The sequence below is a fragment of the Mustela putorius genome, unplaced genomic scaffold (genome assembly GCF_011764305.1).
Source record: "Mustela putorius furo isolate JIRA1106 unplaced genomic scaffold, ASM1176430v1.1 tig00003858_pilon_pilon_pilon, whole genome shotgun sequence".
NCBI lineage: Eukaryota > Metazoa > Chordata > Mammalia > Carnivora > Mustelidae > Mustela > Mustela putorius.
The window spans coordinates 113,591-135,688 of record NW_025422010.1 but is presented as its reverse complement, the minus strand read 5'-3'; the positions used below and the strand labels follow the sequence as shown (position 1 = coordinate 135,688).

Sequence of the window (22,098 nt, the reverse complement as noted above, 5' to 3'; positions counted from 1 at the left end):
CAGTTACATCCATAAATCTTCACTTCCTCACTGTATCAGAGATGGAACTCAGCTTTCACTGTGCACGTGATACCCAAACATCTAGACGTAAAGGCCTTTTATTAAATTCCTGTGACTGGTATTACCAATTTCCTTCAAGCACTCAGTCCTCAAGGCCCTTGGAGGGATGGAAGATCCCTCAATGAAGAAGTCATTGAGCTTAGGCAGGACCTTAATGCCTTGACATAAAACCCCAACTCCTTCTTCCTCTAAGGGATCTTCATGGTCTTGCTCTGTCTGCACCACAACCAGCTGAGTAGCCATGCTCCTTGCTCTCTGACCTCAAGCTTACCTCCTTTCCTGTCACTTCACAACACTGATTCTCATCCCTACCATGGTCTCCTATTCTGTCTGTTGGGAGGAGATCTCAAATTGAGATAATGGAGAAAACACCCATTTTGGCAACTCTGAGTTCTCTTGATAACAGGAAACACTTACATCATCAAAGATGGGAATAGAGGATTTTAAATCTGCATATTGTGGACAATTTTGAAGTTATAGAAACTGTAGGGATTCATGCAAAAAACCACCTACACCCATCATACAGCCTCAACTATCAATAGGACTCATCTTGTGGACTCCTGTCCACAAGACAAGATTCTTGTGACTCTAAAAGACTCCACAAGACTCTCCCACCCTTCTTTGTCCCTCCTCCTGTGCCCTTGCTGAATATCAAAAATATCCAACCACTCTGTCATTGGTGTATAGGGGTCACTGGTATAACCTTGAGCACATTACCTACATGTTTAATATTCCAAAACCCTTATGCATTAAAGCAATGGATCCCAACTACTTGCACATAAATGTATGTGTGCTGTAATCTCACATTGTATATTGAGCTGATTGAACTGTTGTACTGATTGAAACAGTGAAGGAAGAGAAAGACACCTATACTTCATTACTTTCTCATTTTGAGGGTCAGGGAGAAACCACCTAAAAGAATATTGAGGATTGAAATTTCATCTTTCAATTAAAACAAATGCAAATTCTATGATCTTAAAGCTGGAAAACTTTTAAAAGGAGAATAAACTTTCAAACAGATATTTTTGGACCATAACTTGAAAATAATCTGTATGTACTCACCTCACATTCTAAGGTTTTGGCATACATTATTTTGAAATTTAGTTAATGATTCAGAAAGATCAGTCAGTCAAAAACAAAATACAAACATTTTCTAATATTTTTATACAAATCAAGCAATTTCTAAGATGGTGGCCCTATCAAAATTGTGGTACCAATATGGATACTTCACAGTGCTCTGAAAATGAAGGAATGCAAGGTTGAAAAAATATGTCAGTCTGCAGAGCTGTAAGCACTACTGACATGGTTGATTCAACAATGCCATTTTATTTTAAGAGCAATGTGTTTAAGAAAATCAGTCTCTCCCAATGGGGCTTACTGCTGTTTGCTGGTGGGCTGACAGTGTTCTCTGATAAAATCATAACCTTGCAGTGGAGATATGTTTATGTTTGTAACTAGGCTTCTTAGAGGCACAAGGCACAGCCATGGGCCATGATAACCATTGGGTTTCCCCACATCACACATACATACACACACACACACACACACACACACACACACACACTTCCTAGGCAGTGTTCTGGTATTCTGGATGGCATCTACAAGGATTTCACTTCCTTCTCTCTTTTACTGTATGGTATGGTGTGTGTTCTCCATTCTGGCTGTATTTGTATACCATTTTATAAATTACTAATATTGGTATCAATTTTTGTTTTTAGAGTCATCATGAATGTTTTACATAATGTTGAGAGACAGCTATGGTATGGCACTATTTTGAACCAGAATCCCAAGGATTTTGTTCTGTTGTTATCAGTTAAAACACTAACTTCCTCAGTAAAAGTGTAACAGCTTAGAATCTACGGTCCTGAGGAGTTTTTGTCTCACTTTCTCATCTGTGTCTATCACTGTGCTGAGCAACACTGGTATATACCTGACAGTAATAATCAGCCTCGTCCTCAGGCTGGAGCCCAGAGATGAACAAAATTGCTGTGTTTGTGGGGGTATCTTTGGATCCAGAGACTCGACTGGGGACCCCAGGTCCCAGCTGCTTGTCTGAGTCTGAGTAGTAGTACAGGAAAAACCGGGGAGGGCTTCCAGGCTTCTGCTGATACCAGTACATGTTTTTCCCACTGACACTTATGTCCCTGCTCAAGGTACAGGTGAGTCTGGCTGTTGCTCCTACAGATGCAGAGAGGGACGTTGGCTGGGTCAGCACAGGCTGGGACAGGGAACCTGCAAAGACAGACACATCAGAATGAAGAGAATGGATAGGGTATGTATGGTTGAGATGCTTTGCCAGAGGAATCTGACTCAGGCTGGGTATCACCCTCTTGCACTGGGACCTGTCTTTACCTGTGCAATGACAGAGGAGCAAGAGGAGGACAGGGCTCCAGGCCATGGTGACACAGCCCCTTCTCAGTCCAGTGACATAGAGCTGTGCTTCCCCAGGCCTCTCTTATCCTCTCCCTACAGGGTTCACAGAGGAGGAGCTGTTCATGCAAATGGGAGCCTCCCCTGCTGTTCTGTGTGCACTCAGAGTCTGGGACACTTGGGACAGGGAGCATACTTGATATGTTAATTTCTACCATGGGTAGGCCTGCAGAAAACGCTGCTGGGACCACACCTAGGTCCAGGTGCATGAAAGTCAGGTCCAAAGAGGACACACCTGTCCTGTCCCTATTGGAAGCCAGGGGCAGAGACCCAGGGCCTTCTTTCTGTGGTGGCTGCCTAGTTGGGAGCCCTTAGCCTGCAGAAACCTCCAGACACGGTCTCACAGTGCCCCTACTGGTCCCTGAGCAAACTTCTGCTTTTCCCCCTACAGCCACCAAGTCTTTCCTTTTCTTGCTACTCTGATGACTCTATTTTCACCATGTGAGAGTGACCTTCCAGGGAAGGTTGTAATTGTGGTCCTGGTGTACTGTCCCTGATGGAGCATCCTCCGTGGGTGGGGCTCTAGTGTAGGGACATGTACTATCCTGACACAGGAGAGCCTGTGAACCACTGTGAAGCAGAGAAAAAGATAGAGGGAACAGAGAACACAGGGGATATGCATCCACAGGAGGCTCAGGGGACACTGGCTGGCTCTGGCTAATAAGTGTAAACAGGAGTTCAGCCAGGGGACACATGCATTCACAGAGGAGGACACACATCATCTGTCACATTCAGGTCTCTAATGCTCATCCTTGCCTGAGCAGTGAGAGTAGAATTAAGGAGGATGAGATCCCTGGCTGTGGGGACACAGCTGTCCTGAGTGCCAAGCTGGGGCTGGGTGACCAAACCTCTAGTTTTCTCCAGTGGCTTGAAAGAGGAGGGCAGTTCCCATGACCTTCTTCTCTACTAGAAAATTTGCCTCATCCTGAGCATGAGCTTAAGTGTGAGCTTGTTTGTTTGACAGACTAGAGTCTGATTGTGAGTTTCATAGTTTGTCCCCAGGAAGGAAGCAGCTGCTGAGAATATTCACAGACCAGTGACACTCTGGGCACTCTGCACAGGTGGGGGAGGCACAGGGACCCCACATAGGCAACAAAGCCCCATCTCTGGGGTTTGGAAGAATTACAAAATAGGGGTTCCCCACTGTGCATACCCAGTGGTAGGCCTGCAGTGTCCCCTACTGTCCACAGGCCAAACTGCAGTTCTGTGTGAAAATGATGTTGAGGTCAAAACTTGACATTTGGTCACTGACAGTCCACAAACACCGATGGGACATGTAGCCCTACAGTGACCCCAGTTTTTATATGAATTGATTGTGTGATATCTCAAAGAGCAAATGCATTCCAAGATTAACATAATTTATAAATCTACCACATGATTAATATTAAAGTTTTGAACAGTTTACAAATTATTGATGCCCTGTCAATAGAGGTGAAAAGTGTGGGACATGGATATCAAGAGGGCTTTAACTATCTCGGACAGCATTCACACATGAGTTGTTTCAAATGTTTCTTCTCTTTCATGATCTTCACTGCACAATGAATAGAAGCATCTGGCAGGTAGAGAACATTAGATGGACTATGGGTTCAGCTCATGTCTGTCTAGATAAAGAAAAGTCAATTATTTGGTCACTGTAACAAAATTAAAAAAAAATGAGTGCGTGTCTATTATCTTCATTTGAGTAAAAAGCATCTCTCAGGGAGGAATGGAGTCTCTGAGTCTCACTTTCAGTTGATATATTGTAGGGCTGAGCATCTATTCCTAAACGTTCTAGGCAGAGTGGGAGAGAGGAAGCCCAATCCTGGAAAGTCACACTGGGAAATGGACACACACTGGGCGAGATGAGGTGGGGCATATGGGGATGAACCACTGGACAGGAGAATGGGACCAGGGACCCTCCCTTCCCATGGTGGTGCTGACCATTTTCCCTTCTCACTTTCTCTCCTGCCTCTAAGGATAGAGCCATTCTGAAAACAGGAGGAGGTTGTGGTTACACTTTCCAGTAAATTTAAATCACTGTGCAAATATAAGTACCTATACTCAGAGCATAATGATAGTCCTTAGGCTAAGCCCCTGTGATGATGAGGACAGCTTTGTTCCTAGAGATGGACCTGGAAAAGTGATCAGGATCCCCAAAGTGGTAGTTGTTTGTCTAGTAGATGAGGGAACTACTGACCCAGTGCTCAGGGAAGAGGTGATTTTGACTGTCCCTCTTGGAGACACTGACAGTGATGGGTCTTAGATCTCTGCAGTCTGAGAACATGCTTCTAAATCTAAGAGGTGAGAAAGATGTTATGGGAGACAAGGGCCATGCTGAGATCCTGCTTTTATGTGCCCCCCATAAATGCAGAGTCCCTTCCTTTGACATTATCTGTAAGCAAAGAGCCTGAGAAGCACCATCCAGCCATTGTGGGGACCCTCACAAGATGAGGTCTCCTCAGTATCCTGTGCTGGAATAGGGTATCCTTGGCACATTTTCATCACTTGAGACCCATTAGAAGTAGAAGGCACTTCATGTAAATCACCTTCCTGTCTCTCCCTGCCTCAGGGTCACCCTATGTCCCCTGGGGGAAATTTCAAAAGAGACAAATACTGGGACCTCACATAGGCCAATATCTGCATGGTGACTGTGACACAGTGATAGGGGTCATTTGTGCCAAATCAGTTCCCCATGTCATTAGTGACCTCAGTCCCAAGTCTCTTCTCCAGAAAGCCTAAGAATGAATGAGGACATTGTGTGTTCTGTACCTCCTGGCTTCTAGTTCATCCCAAATCTGACTCATTCCTGGGAACATTTTCTTTGCCTCCCAGTGAAATCTCTTCTTGTCTCTTTGAAGGACCTCAGTGGTCACCCTTGCAGATAGGAATCCAGTAAGAATCTCAACACCCATGTAGGGGTGGAGGGATATGTTCCCATCAGACTTAGTCCTGGGCCACTTATCGAGTGACCATGAGGAAGCAGACAAGGGAGAGCCAACACTGAGCTGCACTCCAGGCTGGGGTGGCCACCCTCCTTTGTTCTTGGAAGTTATTTATTATATTAAAAAGCATGGATGTAACCTCTGGTTTTGAGGAGAAAGATAACCATACCACCAATAAGTTATGTGATTTATCCCAAAATCAGGGAAAAAAATTAAAAAAAAAAGTGTGCCCTATAATCTGAACTAAAATGACTCTGTCTGAAGACATTTGTGTGAAAATTCGGGAGCATTATAAAATACCCTTTCCTTGTAAATTGCTCTGGAGTAGAAAGAACTAGAAGTGTGCCTAGGGATGTGGGTGTGAATTCGGGAGGAACATACAATTTATTTAGTAACAGGTGAAAGAGAAACCACAAAATTGGGATTGATCCCATTATGCTAAAAATGTGATTCAATACTCATTTCTGAATCATTAGTAAACTGTATAATGAAATTTGCATGATCATATATTTTTTTCTCATCACCTGTGTTCAGGAACTTAATTGGCACCAGACATAAATATTCATATTAAATTCAATTCTGTCTATTAAAGAAAGTTATTTTTGAGAACATCGTGAAGACATGTAATTGTGTGTATCAAATTTTGAGATGAAGAGGAAGACCTAAAACTTAAGAGAAAAAGGAAGCATTGGAAAGGATAATTGTAATATCTGAAGGCATATATGTCAGTTATCATGAGCCACTATGAAATGCTGAAACATTTTGAGATGTAACACACTAGACTGACAACTATCTATGGATATTGCGGATAAAAGATGCTGCAGGCATTGTGTATTTGATAAGGAATAAATCTAGACTCCATAGTTTCCAGAAGGATCCCTGACCAGTAGAGGAAGCCCTGAGACATCCTTGCCAATCATCTGAATCATTCCCATGGGTCATCATTATTGAACTGATGCTCCTGAGGAGTGTCTAAGTAGCAAGTAGAAGCCAGCTGTAAATGGGAGAGGTAAGAAGCTGGGTGTCTGAGAAGCACCATGGCAGCAGGAGCCCCTTACAAGGACAGACATTAGCTCACCAGGTGTCCGAAGACGCTGCTGCTTGCACAGCCAAGAGCTTTCTTTGGACTGTGCTTTTTATCCTTGAAGAACCCTGCCCATGAATTCCTCTTGGCATGGGCTAGAGTGTCTTTAAGTCTCAAGGCAATGTGTGCAGTGACACAATATTTTTCTACCAAACTTCAACAGGAAACTAGAGCTGAATGTTCATGGGCTCCCTCCCTAACTGGGGCAGTGGACATAGGGGGCATATTACTTACCTCACATGAGTGTCCCTGTAACATTTATTTACATCATCCTCTAGAGACTTTGCACATGTCCCAATCCACATCTTCCACTATAATAAAACTGAATCATTCTCAATATATCATAAATTGTACTTACTAATATTTTGAGGACGTTTTGCTTCTATGTGCACTAATGAGGTTGTCCTGTAATATTTAAACCAGTTGATTTTATACTTTGGTTTCTAGAACAACAGAATAAGATTGAAGACATGGTATATTTATATATATTTGTTTCAAAAACATTCATGGATGTCTGAGTGGCTCAGTTAATTGCCTGTGTTTGCCTCAGGTCATGACCCCAGGGTTCTCAGATCCAGAGGCACATTAGGGTCTTTGGACTAAGCTGCACGTTGGGCTCTCTGCTCAGCCAGAATTCTACTTCTCCCTCTCCCTCTGACTCTCTCCCCACTCCCTCAATCATACACTCTCTCTGTCTCACAAATAAATTTAAAAAATCTATACAAAAACATTCCAGACTCTGTGGATGGCATACTCAACAACACCTGGCCCTGGAATAGGGATTAGAAGGTGAGAGAAGGACTGGGATGACTGGCCCCTGTCCACAACTGACAGGACCAAAAGGCAGGGGAAATGGATACCCTGTGATCTTTTTACTTGCATCTCTATGGAACCCTTATCTGATAATTAAGATTTGTGAAGTTCAGAGAAATCCTGGGCATGATGAAACTCACAGACTCCATTTGCTGAGGAGAAGTGATTGGAAATGTGACACTTCTATATTCAGGTGTCACTGATCCTATGGCCATATGCCCTTGTAAGTCAAGTTTCTTCATGCAAATTTGCCCATGTGCATGACTATCCATTTATCTCTGCCTTGAGCTCAGATCTTGATAACAACTCATAGTAATGGAGGATGAAACTTGATTCAAGGATGTGAGTCAGTGCTTAGGGCTTATGTGGCTTCTGGAGACTCCAAATACAGAAAATTGCATTTCACTATGGACAACACTGTCCAAATGTGCACCACTTAATATAATGTCTTCCCAGTTGACATAACCAGAACACTGTCCTTTCAGGACCAGCATAGAATAGCTTCAAGCTGACTCAGAACCCCTATGACACCACCCAACAGTACTACAGAACCCTGATTTTCAGAAAGGTATTTCTGGTGTTACCACCCAGGACGGTAGGGTAGGTCCCCTACACCATGTTTGGGACTGAAACATTTTTTTTTTCCCCGGGTCACTAATGAATTCCAGAAAATCAACATATGATGCACTGCATGGTGACTGTCAGACTGTCAGGATAACCTATCATTTAAGTTTTCTTCAGTCATGTCCTGGGGCCATTACCAATAATGACTGGATTGAACTAAGGTTACGGCTTAAAGTGTCAAGAGTTCCCCCATGTTCATATGTGGTACAAAATCTATATGACCTTTCCTTATAGAATGACTCATTGTACTGTCATTCTTGCTGCAGCAAGGGTCTCCTGTTAGGTGACCCCAGACCATATCATGCAGGCTTTACTATTTGGTGTCTGTATTGGTCATGAGACTTATAACGTTGTTGGGGAAACTGTCTTCTGCTCTTTTTTACCTCCCTTGTTTTTTGATTGCCCTTCTTTGTTAGCATACCAATTCCTCCCCACCTTTTTTTTTTTTTTAAGATCCATATATATTTTTACTTCTTTTACTTTATTTTAACTTATATTTTCAGTGTTCCAAGATTCATTGTTTATGCACCACACCCAGAGTTCCATACAATAAATGCCCTCCTTAATACCCACCACCAGGCTTACCTAACCCCCCAATCCCCTCCCCTCCAAAACCCTCACTGTGTTTCTCAGAGTCCAGTCTCTCATGCTTCATCTCCCCTTCCAGTTTTCCCTAGCTCCCTTTGCCTCTCCTTCTCCCAACATTCTCTGTGTTATTCCTTATGCTCCACAAGTGAAAGCACATGATAATTGACTCTCTCTGCTTGACTTATTTCACTCAGAATAATCCCTTCCAGTCCCATCCATGTTCATACAAAAGTTGGCTGATGGAGGCATAATATTCCATTGTATATATGGACCATATCTTCTTTATCCATTCATCTGTTGAAGGGCATCTTGGCTCTTTACACAGTTTGGCATTTGTGACCATTGATGCTATGAACATTGGGGTACAGAATGCCCTTCTTTCACTACATCTGTATCTTTGGGGTAAATGTCCAGTAGTGAAATTGCAGGGTCATAGGGTAGTTCTATTTTTAATTTCTTAAGGAATCTCCACACTGTTTTCCAAAGTAGTTTCATCAACTTGCATTCCCACCAACAGGATAAAAGTTTTTCCCTTTCTCCATATCCTCTCCACTTGTTGATTACTGTCTTGTTAATTTTGGCCTTCTTTAGGGTAAATACCCAATAGTGCAATTGCTGGGTCATAGGGCAGTTCTATTTTCAACATTTTGAGGAACCTCCATGCTGTTTTCCAGAGTGGCTGCACCAGCTTGCATTCCCACCAACAGTGTAGGAGGGTTCCCCTTTCTCCACATCCTCGCCAGCATCTGTCATTTCCTGACTTGTTGATTTTAGCAATTCTGACTGGTGTGAGGTGATATCTCATTGTGGTTTTGATTTGTATTTCCCTGATGCCGAGTGATATGGAGCACTTTTTCATGTGTCTGTTGGCCATCTGGATGTCTTCTTTGCAGAAATGTCTGTTCATGTCCTCTGCCCATTTCTTGATTGGATTATTTGTTCTTTGGGTGTTCAGTTTGCTAAGGTCTTTATAGATTTTGGATACTAGTCCTTTATCTGATATGTCGTTTGCAAATATCTTCTCTCATTCTGTCGGTTGTCTTTTGATTTTGTTAACTGTTTCCTTTGCTGTGCAAAAGCTTTTGATCTTGATGAAATCCCAATAGTTCATTTTTGCCCTTGTTTCCCTTGCCTTTGGTGATGTTCCTAGGAAGATGTTGCTGCGGCTGAGGTCGAAGAGGTTGCTGCCTCTGTTCTCCTCAAGGACTTTGATGGATTCCTTTCGCACATTGAGGTCATTCATCCATTTTGAGTCTATTTTCGTGTGTGGTATAAGGAAATGGTCCAATTTCATTTTTCTGCATGTGGTTGTCCAATTTTCCCAGCACCATTTATTGAAGAGGCTGTCTTTTTTCCATTGGACATTCTTTCCTGCTTTGTCGAAGATTAGTTGACCATAGAGTTGAGGGTCTATTTCTAGGCTCTCTATTCTGTTCCATTGATCTATGTGTTTGTTTTTGTGCCAGTTCCAGGCTGTCTTGATGATGACAGCTTTGTAATAGAACTTGAAGTCTGGAATGTGATGCCACCAACTTTGGCTTTCTTTTTCAATATCCCTATGGCTATTCGAGGTCTTTTCTGGTTCCATATAAATTTTAGAATTATTTGTTCCATTTTTTTGAAAAAGATGGATGGTACTTTGATAGGAATTGCATTAAATGTGTAGATTGCTTTAGGTAGCATAGACATTTTCACAATATTTATTCTTTCAATCCAGGAGCATGGAACATTTTTCCATTTCATTGTGTCTTCCTCAATTTCTTTCATGAGTACTTTATAGTTTTCTGAGTATGGATTCTGTGCCTCTTTGGTTAGGTTTATTCCTAGGTATCTTATGGATTGGGGTGCAATTGTAAATGGGATTGACTCCTTACTTTTCTTTCTTCTGTCTTGTTGTTGGTGTAGAGAAATGCAACTGATTTCTGTGCATTGATTTTATATCCTGACACTTTACTGAATTCCTGTGTAAGTTCTAGCAGTTTTGGAGTGGAGTCTTTTGGGTTTTCCACATATAGTATCATATCATCTGTGAAGAGTGATAATTTGACTTCTTCTTGCCGATTTGGATGCCTTTAATTTCCTTTTGTTGTCTGATTGCTGAGGCTAGGACCTCTAGTACTATGTTGAATAGCAGTGGTGATAATGGACATCCCTGCCGTGTTCCTGACCTTAGCGGAAAAACTTTCAGTTTTTCTCCATTGAGAATGATATTTGCGGTGGGTTTTTCATAGATGGCTTTGATGATATTGAGGTATGTGCCCTCTATCCGTATACTTTGAAGAGTTTTGATCAGGAAGGGATGCTGTACTTTGTCAAATGCTTTTTCAGCATCTATATTGAGAGTATCATATTGTTCTTGTTCTTTCTTTCATTGATGTGTTGTATCACATTGACTAATTTGCTGATGTTGAACCAACCTTGCAGCCCTGGAATAAATCCCACTTGGTCGTGGTGAATAATCCTTTTAATGTACTGTTGAATCCTATTGGCTAGTATTTTGGTGAGAATTTTCGCATCTGTGTTCATCAAGGATATTGGTCTATAGCTCTCTTTTTTGATGGGATCCTTGTCTGGTTTTGGGATCAAGGTGATGCTGGCCTCATAAAATGGTTTGTAAGTTTTCCTTCCATTTCTGTTTTTTGGAACAGTTTCAGGAGAATAGGAATTAGTTCTTCTTTAAATGTTTGGTAGAATTCCCCCAGGAAGCCGTCTGGCCCTGGGCTTTTGTTTGTTTGGAGATTTTTAATGACTGTTTCAATCTCCTTACTGGTTATGGGTCTGTTCAGGCTTTCTATTTCTTCCTGGTTCAGTTGTGGTAGTTTATATGTTTCTAGGAATGCATCCATTTCTTCCAGATTGTCCTGATTTGTGTCCTAGTATGTGGTCTATTCTTGAGAAGTTTCCATGTGCACTTGAGAAGAATGATTATTTTCTTGTTTTAGGGCGGAATGTTCTGTATATTTGTGAGTATTCTCTTTTTTTAGGGTGAAATGTTCTGTATATATGTGAGTATTCTCTTGTTTTAGGGTGGAATGTTCTGTATATACATGAATATTCTCTTGTTTTAGGGTGGAATATTCTGTATATATGTGAGGCCCATCTGGTTCAATGTGTAATTCAAGGCTCTTGTTTCTTTATTGATTTTCTGCTTCGATGATCTGCTATTTCTGAAAGAGTAGTGTTAAGATCTCCTACTATTAATGTATTCATATCAATATGACTCTTTACCTTGATTAACAGTTTTCTTATGTTATTGGCTGCTCCCATGTGCAGGCATAGATATTTACCATTGTTAGATCATCTTGGCGGATAGTCCCTTTGAGAATTATGTAGTGTCCTTCTGTATCTCTTACTACAGTCTTTATTTTAAAATCTAATTTATCTGATATAAGCATTGCTACCCCGGCTTTCTTTTGAGGCCCATTGGTATGAAAGATGCTTCTCCATCCTTTCACTTTCAGTCTGGGTATATCTTTAGGTTCAAAATGGGTCTCCTGTAGACAACATATGGATGGTTCCTGTCGTTTTATCCAATCTGCATCCTTGTGCTCTTTTGTGGGCTCATTTTGGCCATTCACATTAAGAGTGATTATTGATAGATACGTTTTTATTGACATCATGTTACCTTTGAAGTCTTTCTTTCTGTAGATTGTCTCTATATTTCTGTTCAATGCTATTCTTAGGATTTTTCCTCTTTTATGGAACCCCCCTTAATATTTCCTGCAGTGTCAGCTTAGTGGTTGCATAGTCTTTTAAGCCTTGCCGGTCCTGGAAACTCTTTATCGCTCCATCCATTTTGAATGTCAGTCTTGCTGGATAAAGTATTCTTGGCTGCATGTTCTTCTCATTTAGCACCCTAAGTATATCTTGCCAGCCCTTTCTTGCTTGCCAGGTCTCTCTGGACAGGTCTGACTTTATTTTGATGGGCTTTCCTCTTTAAGTAAGAAGCCTTTTTGTCCTAGTGGCTTTCAAGTGGTTATATCTACAATTATGATTCTTCAATTTGACTCTCAGGTGCCTTAATTTTTTTTGGAATCTATAATCTTGGGTGGAGACCGTTTGGCCTTTAGTACATGAATGCTTGTTCCTTTCATGAAATGGGGAAATTTTTCATGACGAACTTGTTCCACTATATCTTCTAGACTTCTTTCTTCCTTCTCCCCTTCAGGGATTCCAATACTTCTGACGTTGGAATGTTTCCAACGTAATTCCAAATAAATGGCACCATTTATTTCCCTGATTCTGTTTTTGTGGCTTCTAAGCTGTTTGTTGAAGACTTCCTCCTGATTCTTTTTTCTATCTATTTGTTCTCCAGATCACTAATTGTATCTTCTGTCTCAGTTACCCTAGCTTTTAGAGAATTTAGATTAGATTAGTTCGCATTGAGAGCATTGTGAACCTCATCCCTGGTAGCTTTTAGCTCTGCCCTAACATTGTGAACATCATCCCTGGTAGCTTTCAGTTTGGCTCTAATCAATTCTGTTTGGTCATCCATGGCTTTCTCCAACCTAGCTATTGCCTGGATAATTGTTAGCCTAAATTCTCTTTCCAACATATTGTCTATGTTGTTAGCCATTAGCTCTGTTGCAGAAGGTCCATCCTCTTTGCTCTTATTCTGTTGGGCATTCCTCCTCCTAGTCATGTTGGTGAGAGATGACTGATCAGATGTAGCTGGATGTATTGACCATGGTGCAGTCAAGGTGCACCCTGGAACACTTTTGAGCAATCAGGATTCCCCACCCAAATGAGAGAAAAAAGAAAAAAAAAGAGAGAGAGGTACAGGAAAGAAAGGGATGATAAAAGATAAGGTTCAGCCCAAATGGGCCCCAAGGTAAGATTGATGAAGTATACAAACAAAACAGACAAACAAAAAGACTGATTAAAGTATATGATAAGAGAAAAAAATATATATATAAGCAAATAAAGGAAGAACCTCATCAAAAAGAACCCCAAGTGTAAGATTTATATACTATCAGGACAAACAGAAAAACTCATAAACACTGGTGGAAGAAAAAGATGAGAGAGTGGTTATAAATTCTCAGTGTGGGCGAGGAAGGTTGTTTTGATTCTTCCTGGATGTATCTTGATATCTTTGTTAAAGGACTCAACTTTCCTAAGATAAAGGGGGATTAAAAATTGGTTTACCGGGACGCCTGGGTGGCTCAGTTGGTTAAGCAGCTGCCTTCGGCTCAGGTCATGATCCCAGCGTCCTGGGATCGAGTCCCACATCGGGCTCCTTGCTTGGCAGGGAGCCTGCTTCTCCCTCTGCCTCTGCCTGCCATTCTGTCTGCCTGTGCTCACTCTCTTTCCCTCTCTCTGACAAATAAATAAAATCTTTAAAAAAAAAAATTGGTTTACCTATAGGGGTAGTATTGATTGGGGAAAGGGGATTACCTCGAGTTTAACTCTATATGAATATTAAAAAATAAAAATAAAAAAGGAATAAACTAGGCTAAACTGAACTAAAATTTAAAAAAAAGAAATTAAAAAAATAGAAATGCAAAAGAAAAACACAGGTGTATGTATCAAAAAGTTCAGGTTAGAGGGTTATTTTGGAATTTGATGTACTGTACAGCTCACTGTGATTGCAAATAGTTTAAAAATTATCTATATAAAAAAATGAGCCAGAATAGTGGGAACAAATTAAAAATAAAACTGTCCTATGAAGTAGTGGTGTCGTTCTCGTCTTCTTCTTCTTCTTCTTTTTTTTTTTTTTCCTTCCTTTGGTTTTTCTGGGGGAGGAGCCTGCCAAGTGGATTTTCAGCTAATGATGTTCCCTGATTTAAGTCCTCCCGCCCCCCCTTCAGGGGGTGGGCTCTGAGGAAACCGGTTTTTTCAGGCTTTTGTTCTCTGGAGGTTTTTATGTTTGTTCACTGTTGTTTGTTTGTTTGTTTTTTTCCTTCCTCTCGCCTTGACCACTTTTGATGGTTTTTGTAGGTTTAGAGGAAAGCAAACTGCACCTGACCTCCCTCTCAGAGAGAAGCATCAGTCTGGCTGCAGAGCCCATATAAATTCCCCCCTGGCTGCTGGCAGAGCAGGTTTCGAATCGCAGTCCCTGGGGTCACAAGATTTCCTGTTTGTACCTGAAATCACGGCAGCGGTGGCTGTCTGGGCAGCTCCAGACCTCCAGAGAGATTCCAAGCAGCAATCGCACATTGAGATTTTCCCACTGGCCCGGGCTGGTAGTGCCTGGTCTTTCTGGGTCTAAGAGCGCTGTGCTTGTGTGCACCTCTCTCAGGGGAGGATGTGGTTGCACGCGTGTTTCAGGCTCTGAGAGTGGGGTGCAGGTCCAAAAGCACCATGCTTTGCCTTTGCACACCTCTCTCAGGGGAGATATTGGGGCACGCACCTCAGGCTCTGAAACAATGGCAGGGGTCTAAGAGTGTGGGGCGGGGGGATGGCTTTGCACACCTCTCTCAGGGGAGTGTGAAGGGCATGCGTGTCTTAGGCTCTGTAGCAGGGCTTGGAATTCTGCTGTCTGGTGTGGCTCCCAGCCCCTCACAGGAGCCAGATTCCATGCAATCTCTGGCACTCTAGCGGCTCAGGGACCAAGACCTGGTTTCTCCGCAGCTCTCTCTCTGGCTCAGGCCAGGGGAGGCTGTCCTGGGTCCGGGGACTTAAGCCCCTGTCCTTAGCCACCTGGATTCCCACAAATGCTCCCCTGCAATCCTTTGCTCTTTTGGAGTGCTTTCAACCAGTCTCTAATTTAATGCTGGTCCCCAGATGCAGGGCACTCTAGTATTGGGGTATTACTTTCCAATTGGTTGCCTCTGGTGGCTCCCTCCCTCTTTTGTTTATCTTCCGATATCAGTCTGATGTTCCCACTCTGCTTTACCTGACCACTGGTGTCTCCTGCCCCCATAGAGATCCAGACATGTATAATTCTATTCTCAGGCTGATTTCATGGGTGATTGGAGTTCTTTGGTAGGTAATCAGCTCACTTTAGGGTACAGGTTGAAAAGGCACCTCCTCCTACTTCCCCACCATCTTGTCTCTGCCCCAGCTTTTTTTTCCCCCAGATATCACTAGTATATTCTTTTTAATGGTTAGTTATTCCATTGGATGAGTATTTTGTAATTTGTTCATCCATTAATGGAGTTAGGATTCATCCATTAATAAACATCTAGTTTATTGCCAGTTTTTTAGTTATTATTATAAAAGCTGCTGTGGGCATTCCTTTTGTGAATATACATTTTCATTTCTCATTAATAAATACATAAGTGTTGGATTTGCTTGGTCATGCATATGTTTAACTTTTGAAAGAATTGCTATATCACTTGCCAAAGTTGTTGAAATGTCTTATTCTCCAACAACCAATGTATTAGAATTCTTATTTGTCTATCTCCTCATCAAAAGTTGATGTCAATTCTTATTTTAGCCATATGGTAGAAACATATTTGTAATTCATTATATATTCACAATTCATTATATATTCATTTATAATTTTAATTTATTTGATGATTAACACTTAATCATCAAATAAATTTATTTGATTAATTAATTTATTTGATGTTGAAAACTTTTTCATGCACTTATTACTAATGTATGTAGTTAGTTTAGTGAGGTGTCTATTTAAGACTTCTTTCCAATTTTTAATTTTTTATGTACTTTTATAGAGGTTCATAGTAGGTGTTTATTGTATTAGTTCTTTATATCTTTTGGGTACAAATCCTTTGTCAGATATGTTTATTGCAGGTAGTTTCTCCCAGTCTGTGACCTGGCTATATATATATCCTAAATTGTGTATTTCTTATATACAAATTTTAATCCTGACTATGACTAATTTTTCTAGCCCAAAGCCAGGAATCTCATTATCCAAAATCATGTACAAATGGAAATAAGGCCTTGCAGGTGAGTTTCCTTGAATACAGTTGCTCTAATCAGAAGAACAGTGATCTACAGGGACATGGTATCTACCTCCCATACGACCAACATGCAAGTATAAGATTCCTTTTGTTAAAGAGAAAGGAAACAAGAGGCACATAGGAATATTTGGTCCCTAGAAATTCTGAAATACTTACAGGCACACATTTCCAATTTATTGATTAGAGCTTAGTTCTACTAACTTGAAATAACTCACTATTACTCTTGGATTTACACTCTGCATTCTTGGTCCCTCTTTATGCATTATCTGGCTTGTGTTTGAGCTGAATAATTTCTCCAATCTAGTTACTCCTTGTCATAGCTCAGGATTATAATACCTCTATTTCATACTGTCATTCCTCCCTCCCCAGATCTGGTGATGGTTCTGTTAATATTGTTACCTTTAAAACTAGTTGCATTTCAACAAATATTTTTGTATTTGACTGCTTTATACACAGGTCCTAGCCATCAGTCTCAACATAAGCACTTCACGGTATTGAAATTCTTGTAAGGCAGATGTGGGACAATTTCTTTAAGATTATTCAAAATCTTAATGTGAAAAAGAAGATATTTAAGACACACCCATGAGAAACTAGCAGGGACTTCTTTTTCTCTGAGATATTACCTCTATTCTTTGAAAATTTAACAAAAAATTTACAATTGTGCCTTTAGACAGTGTTTTCTTAACATAATGGTGGGTTGATTATTGTTCTGTTGTCTTCTATTAAGAAACTTAGAGATGCTGGAAATTATTTATCTCTTACAATGCCTATAGGTCAGAAATTCAGGAGCAGCTCAGCTAAGTGGTCCTTACTCAGGATCTCTCATGAAGTTAGTTAGATAGTGACTGGGCTGTGATCATCTCAAAAGCTACTATATTCCCAATTTAATAAGTGAGGAACACATGGTTTGCATTGGATTCAACAGGTCTGTATGTGTTGTGGTCCTTTCACAACCATCAGTAATCCACTTAGTGTGGCCAGGTAATGTCATTAAAATTGTTGTAGATATATATCTACTAACACAAATCACTGTTTATGGTATGTTGTTAAATAAATAAGATATAAAGTGTAAAAAAAAAAAAGCTACTATCTCCCAGTGTCAGTTGCCTTAGGTAAGGAAACTTAAACCTAGGTAGAGGAGGTTGTAAAAGCTGTCTCTATTAATTGTATGTGATCTCTCAAGCATAGAAGCATTAGATAGCTGGAGTTTTTTTTTTTTTTTTAAGATTTTATTTATTTATTTGACAGACAGAGATCACAAGCAGGCAGAGAGGCAGGCAGAGAGAGAGGAGGAAGCAGGCTCCCTGTTAAGCAGAAAGCCTGATGCGGGGCTCGATCCCAGGACTCTGAGATCATGACCTGAGCCGAAGGCAGCAGCTTAACCCACTGAGCCACCCAGGCGCCCCCAATATATATTTTTTAGTATGAGTATTGGTTTTGTTATGGCAGACAGTTAATTTACTAACTGTTCTTTTCATTTTTTCAATGAATTTTAAAGCTTTCTTAGGATATATATAAAGTAGCTCTGATAGGTCTAGAATAGTCTTATTTCTAAATTGAGGCTCTGACTGAGCTAAATTGATATAAATACCTGAATATTTCAGTGAGGTATCTGTGTGCTGCTTATTTATCCATGAACTTACAGAGATGTCTATGTAGATTTCCTTGGTTTCCTTTCAGAAGAGTTTCTTTCTGTGCTTTCCCCTTTCCTGCAAATTCCACCTTCCTCAGCAGTCCTATACTCTGATTTGTGCCATTGCAATGAGGTTCCTCTTCTCTGCTTAGACACCATCACATTTCTGTATCTTTTCTAGAAAACACCTCTAGGCAAAAGACTGGATCAATCATGGCACTTCCTCACATGTTTTCATTCTCTGAAGAAACCTAGTTCTGCACTGCCTGTGTTTCATTTTTATAGTTGTTTATGGTGGCAGGATTATTCTGATATTAATTATTCTATTGTGAGAAGTAGAAGTTTCTCTTGATCAGATTTTACTTTGCATTGTAGTTATTCTTGTATATTCAACCCTTTTGTGAGACTGGAAGCACTCTGATGGCAATGTCTATATATATTATTCATCTTTGTTTTTCCTGCAGAGGAAATAATTGAAATAACTAAAATAAAATGGCACAGCCACTTTAAAGGAAATTTCAAAGACCTTAAAATTCATTATACACACTAATTTTCTTTCATTCATTAATCTTTAGATTTCGCAACAATTATGGTAATACTTGAGTTTCTAATCTGCCCGTCTTCCTCTCTTAATTTAAACCCTTTATTATAATCAGATAGCAGGTGAAAAACTAAGAAACATGGAGAAACAATTACTTACAGTCATTTGGTAGTATGAGTATTTATTAAGAGCTAATTGGAGCATTTCTTTTTATCCTTTGGGTTACTTTGCCGACCGTTATTCTCTACAGCTATTAAAGTTCAACATGAATAATTTTTCACAGTCACACAGGTAAAACCAACACTATTGATGATTATAATAGCTCAGTGATCATGAAAGCTCTGATGAAGAAATGTCAGCACAGAACACTCATGTTCTGCAGAATAAACACCTAGTTTTAAAAATTATGTGATAATAGAGATTATTTTTTAAGCTAGAAAATAAACTTCATGTTCTCTTTTTTTTTTAATGTCTTGGTCTTATAGTTAAGAAATTAGAATAAAACACTGCAGCTTCTTATTATATGCTTTCTAGAAAATGACTGAGCTACCATTAGGCAATTGTCCTTGTGATTTTCAGTTTCACTCATGAATTATTTAGACATTTCTTCTCTTGTTCTGTGATTCTCTTCTTTTTCTACTTGAACACCTGCTAATTGATTATGCCTATATTTATGTTACTCCTAAGGCCTCTTTTCTCTTCTATTCATAATATCACAAAACCTTCAGACCATGTCTACTCCTCAGGTCCCTAAAGTTACCGGGACCTGCCTTTTTGCTTTCTTAGTCAACTCTTGTCAACTTTCTTGTAAATTCCACAAAGGAATTTTCTTTCATACCTGAACTATTTCCTGAATTCCAAAGTCACATTTTCCACTACTACTAAACTCTATCACTTGATTTGTAAGGACAAAATTTTCTTATATGTGCCAATTCACAAACCAAATGAAAACAACAATCTATTTATTGCTTTCTCTCTTGTTCTTCTTTTCCATTATATAAACCAATCAAGGTGAGCTTTGAGGGCTGGAGTTCCAAAATCATTCTGATACCCTTTTTTTCTCTCTCTCTTCTCTCATCTTCTAGTCACTTTTTAATTCTTTAAAGGTTCTCTGACAAATGTCCTGGGTATTGGTCCTCTCCATTGATTTTCATTTCTTTCCTGACTTTGGACTAAATCATTATTCTATGATTCTATTGCATCTCATGGGTTCTGGCCTTTCTTCATGTTATTAAACCTATATGTGGCTTCCACTTGTCAGATTGATAGTTTTCTCACTGAATACCAATGACGTTATAGTCTTAAAAATGAAAAAAAAAAAATCAGGTGTTGTCTATAGCTAAGTTCAAAACCAACTCCAATTAGTGATTTCCAAGATTTACCCTTAAAACAGAACTTTTTCCTTATCCTCAATTGCTTTTATTTTTAATGTATTTCTTGGATTATAACTGAAGTAGACCATAATTGGGTGCCTAAATGTTTTTTTTCCCCCAACTTTCTTCTGTGCTATGGTTAATGCTATTTTATCTATGAGACATGTCCTCCCTTTCTTGTTTTCTTCATATCAGCCTGATGAAATTTTACCCAGCCTTTAAAAATGTCTCATTTTTCTTAAGTCTGTAGACAATACAGCTGGATAGACTTTCACTCTTTGTAAAATTCATTATTCCATTACTGGCACTTCTATGGTGACACTTGTTCACTTGAACAAATTTACTTATTTACTAATGTTTATTTACTATCAATGTCTGTGCCTTTATTATTTGTGTACTTGTGTTGGCTTTTTCCCAGATCTGTGAAGGTTTTTATGCTAGGTTTTACTCATCTTTTAGTGTCTAAATTGTAGACTTTATTATAGCGGATATTGCATTATAGTTATTGCAAGTCTTGACTCTCAAAGATGATTTCTTATCTTGGCATGCCTCATGATAGCAAGGTGCTTATGTTGATCAGGATGCCCTACAATCATTTTCACTGCAACTATTCAAGTTGTTTTCATAAAGCATTTTAGTCAAGGGTTATACCATATTTAGAGTCCCATGATCTGCAACAATCTGGATTGATGCATTCTGCCATTTGTCCTTTTTCTTTAAAGTTCTGCTGGCAATGGACTCCCTGGAGCAATATCTTTCATGGTTTTAGTGGCACGGAGGTGCAGAGGCAAGCAGGTGCCTCAGGGGATGACTGAGACAGTGGCTGGGGGTGTGCATCACCTGTGGGAGGCTGTGCTATTCAGCAGAGTTTGCAGAGGGGAAGTCTGTGTGTTCTGGACCACCCAGAGGGGAGCAAACTGAGGCTTCTCTCTGAGGCAGAGGTCTGGGTGCAGTTCACTTTCCACTGAACCTCAGAAAAGCCACAAAAAGCTGCCAAAGACCAAAAACCTTCAGAGAACAAAAGCTTCAAAAACTGGTGTCCACAGAACTCACTCCCTGGATAGGGGACAAGACAACTCAACCCAAGCAAGACTGACTGAAAAACAACAGAGAAGTCCTTTTCCCCAGAAGGCAAGCCAAAAGAACAAGAAGACAGGGTCCACATAAAACTGTAAAACCCCAGTATCAGGGGAAAACAATATATTAAGCTTCCACTATTGTCCTAAAGGCTGTATCTTTCATAGATAAAACTTATTTTTATTCATTCTCATGATTCTTTTTCTTTTTAATTTTTTTTAACTTAGCATTACAACAAGAGGATTAATACAACATATTCCATAAAATAACCTTTTAACTTGAACTTTTATCATACATATACCTGTGGGGTTTTTTTGCTTTCTATTTTTTTAATATGCATACAAATATAAGTTTCAAGATAATCCTCTTTACCTAATCAGTACTACCCCTCTATATAAACCAGTTTTAATCTCCCTTTATCTCTGGAAAGTTGAGTCCTTTAACAAATATATCAAAGTATACCCGGGAAGAAACAAAATAAACTTCCTTGCCCATATCGAGGATTTAAAACCACCATCCCATCTTTTCTTTTCAGTGTTTCTGTGTATTTGTTTTTGTTATGGAATTATATAATCTTTTCCTTGGGTTTCATTTTGACTGGGTACTTTTTTTTCCATGTAATTTACTCTTGTTGGTCTTTTTGCTTGTCCATTTTTGTTTATGTACCTTATATATCTGACTTTTGGGGCTCATTCTGGCTCGGTTATCTTCCCCTCATCTTTCTTTCTTTTTTCTTTCTTTTTGGTGGTGACTTCCAATTTCTCTGATACATTCCAGGGTGCACCTTGCCTAGATCATGGTTGATATATCCAGGTATACATCCCCTCAACCATCTTTCACCAAAATGATTAGGAAGAGGAATGTGCAACAAAGAAAAAATTCAGAGATTGTGTCCACAACATCAGAAATATTGGATATGAACATAAATAGTATGTTGGAAAGATAATTCAGGCTAACAATTATCCAGGCAATGGCTAGGTTGGAGAAAACCATTAGTGACAACATAGAATCTCTAAGAGTGGAAGTGAGAGTCAACCTGGCAGTAGTTAAAAATGCTATCAATGAGACCCATTCTAATCTAAATACTCT

At 39.8% G+C, this 22,098-nt stretch overlaps 1 protein-coding gene across 1 annotated transcript; it reads right to left on the bottom strand.

Annotated features, from left to right (window-relative positions):
* Positions 1–1,948: 1,948 nt before the first annotated feature.
* Positions 1,949–2,532, bottom strand: LOC101683085 (probable non-functional immunoglobulin lambda variable 11-55). Its single transcript, XM_004781370.2, has 2 exons — positions 2,413–2,532; positions 1,949–2,292 (listed from the first exon to the last, which is right to left on the bottom strand). Exons 1-2 carry the CDS (start codon positions 2,456–2,458, stop codon positions 1,949–1,951), a joined length of 390 nt encoding a protein of 129 aa, XP_004781427.1. The 5' UTR covers positions 2,459–2,532.
* Positions 2,533–22,098: the final 19,566 nt, after the last annotated feature.

Bases quoted from the DNA above. Each gene is read 5' to 3' on its own strand.
- LOC101683085 (XM_004781370.2), bottom strand. From the start codon at position 2,458: ATGGCCTGGAGCCCTGTCCTCCTCTTGCTCCTCTGTCATTGCACAG. The intron at 2,293-2,412 runs GTAAAGACAGGT...CTGTCTTTGCAG, and splicing joins GCTCCTCTGTCATTGCACAG to GTTCCCTGTCCCAGCCTGTG.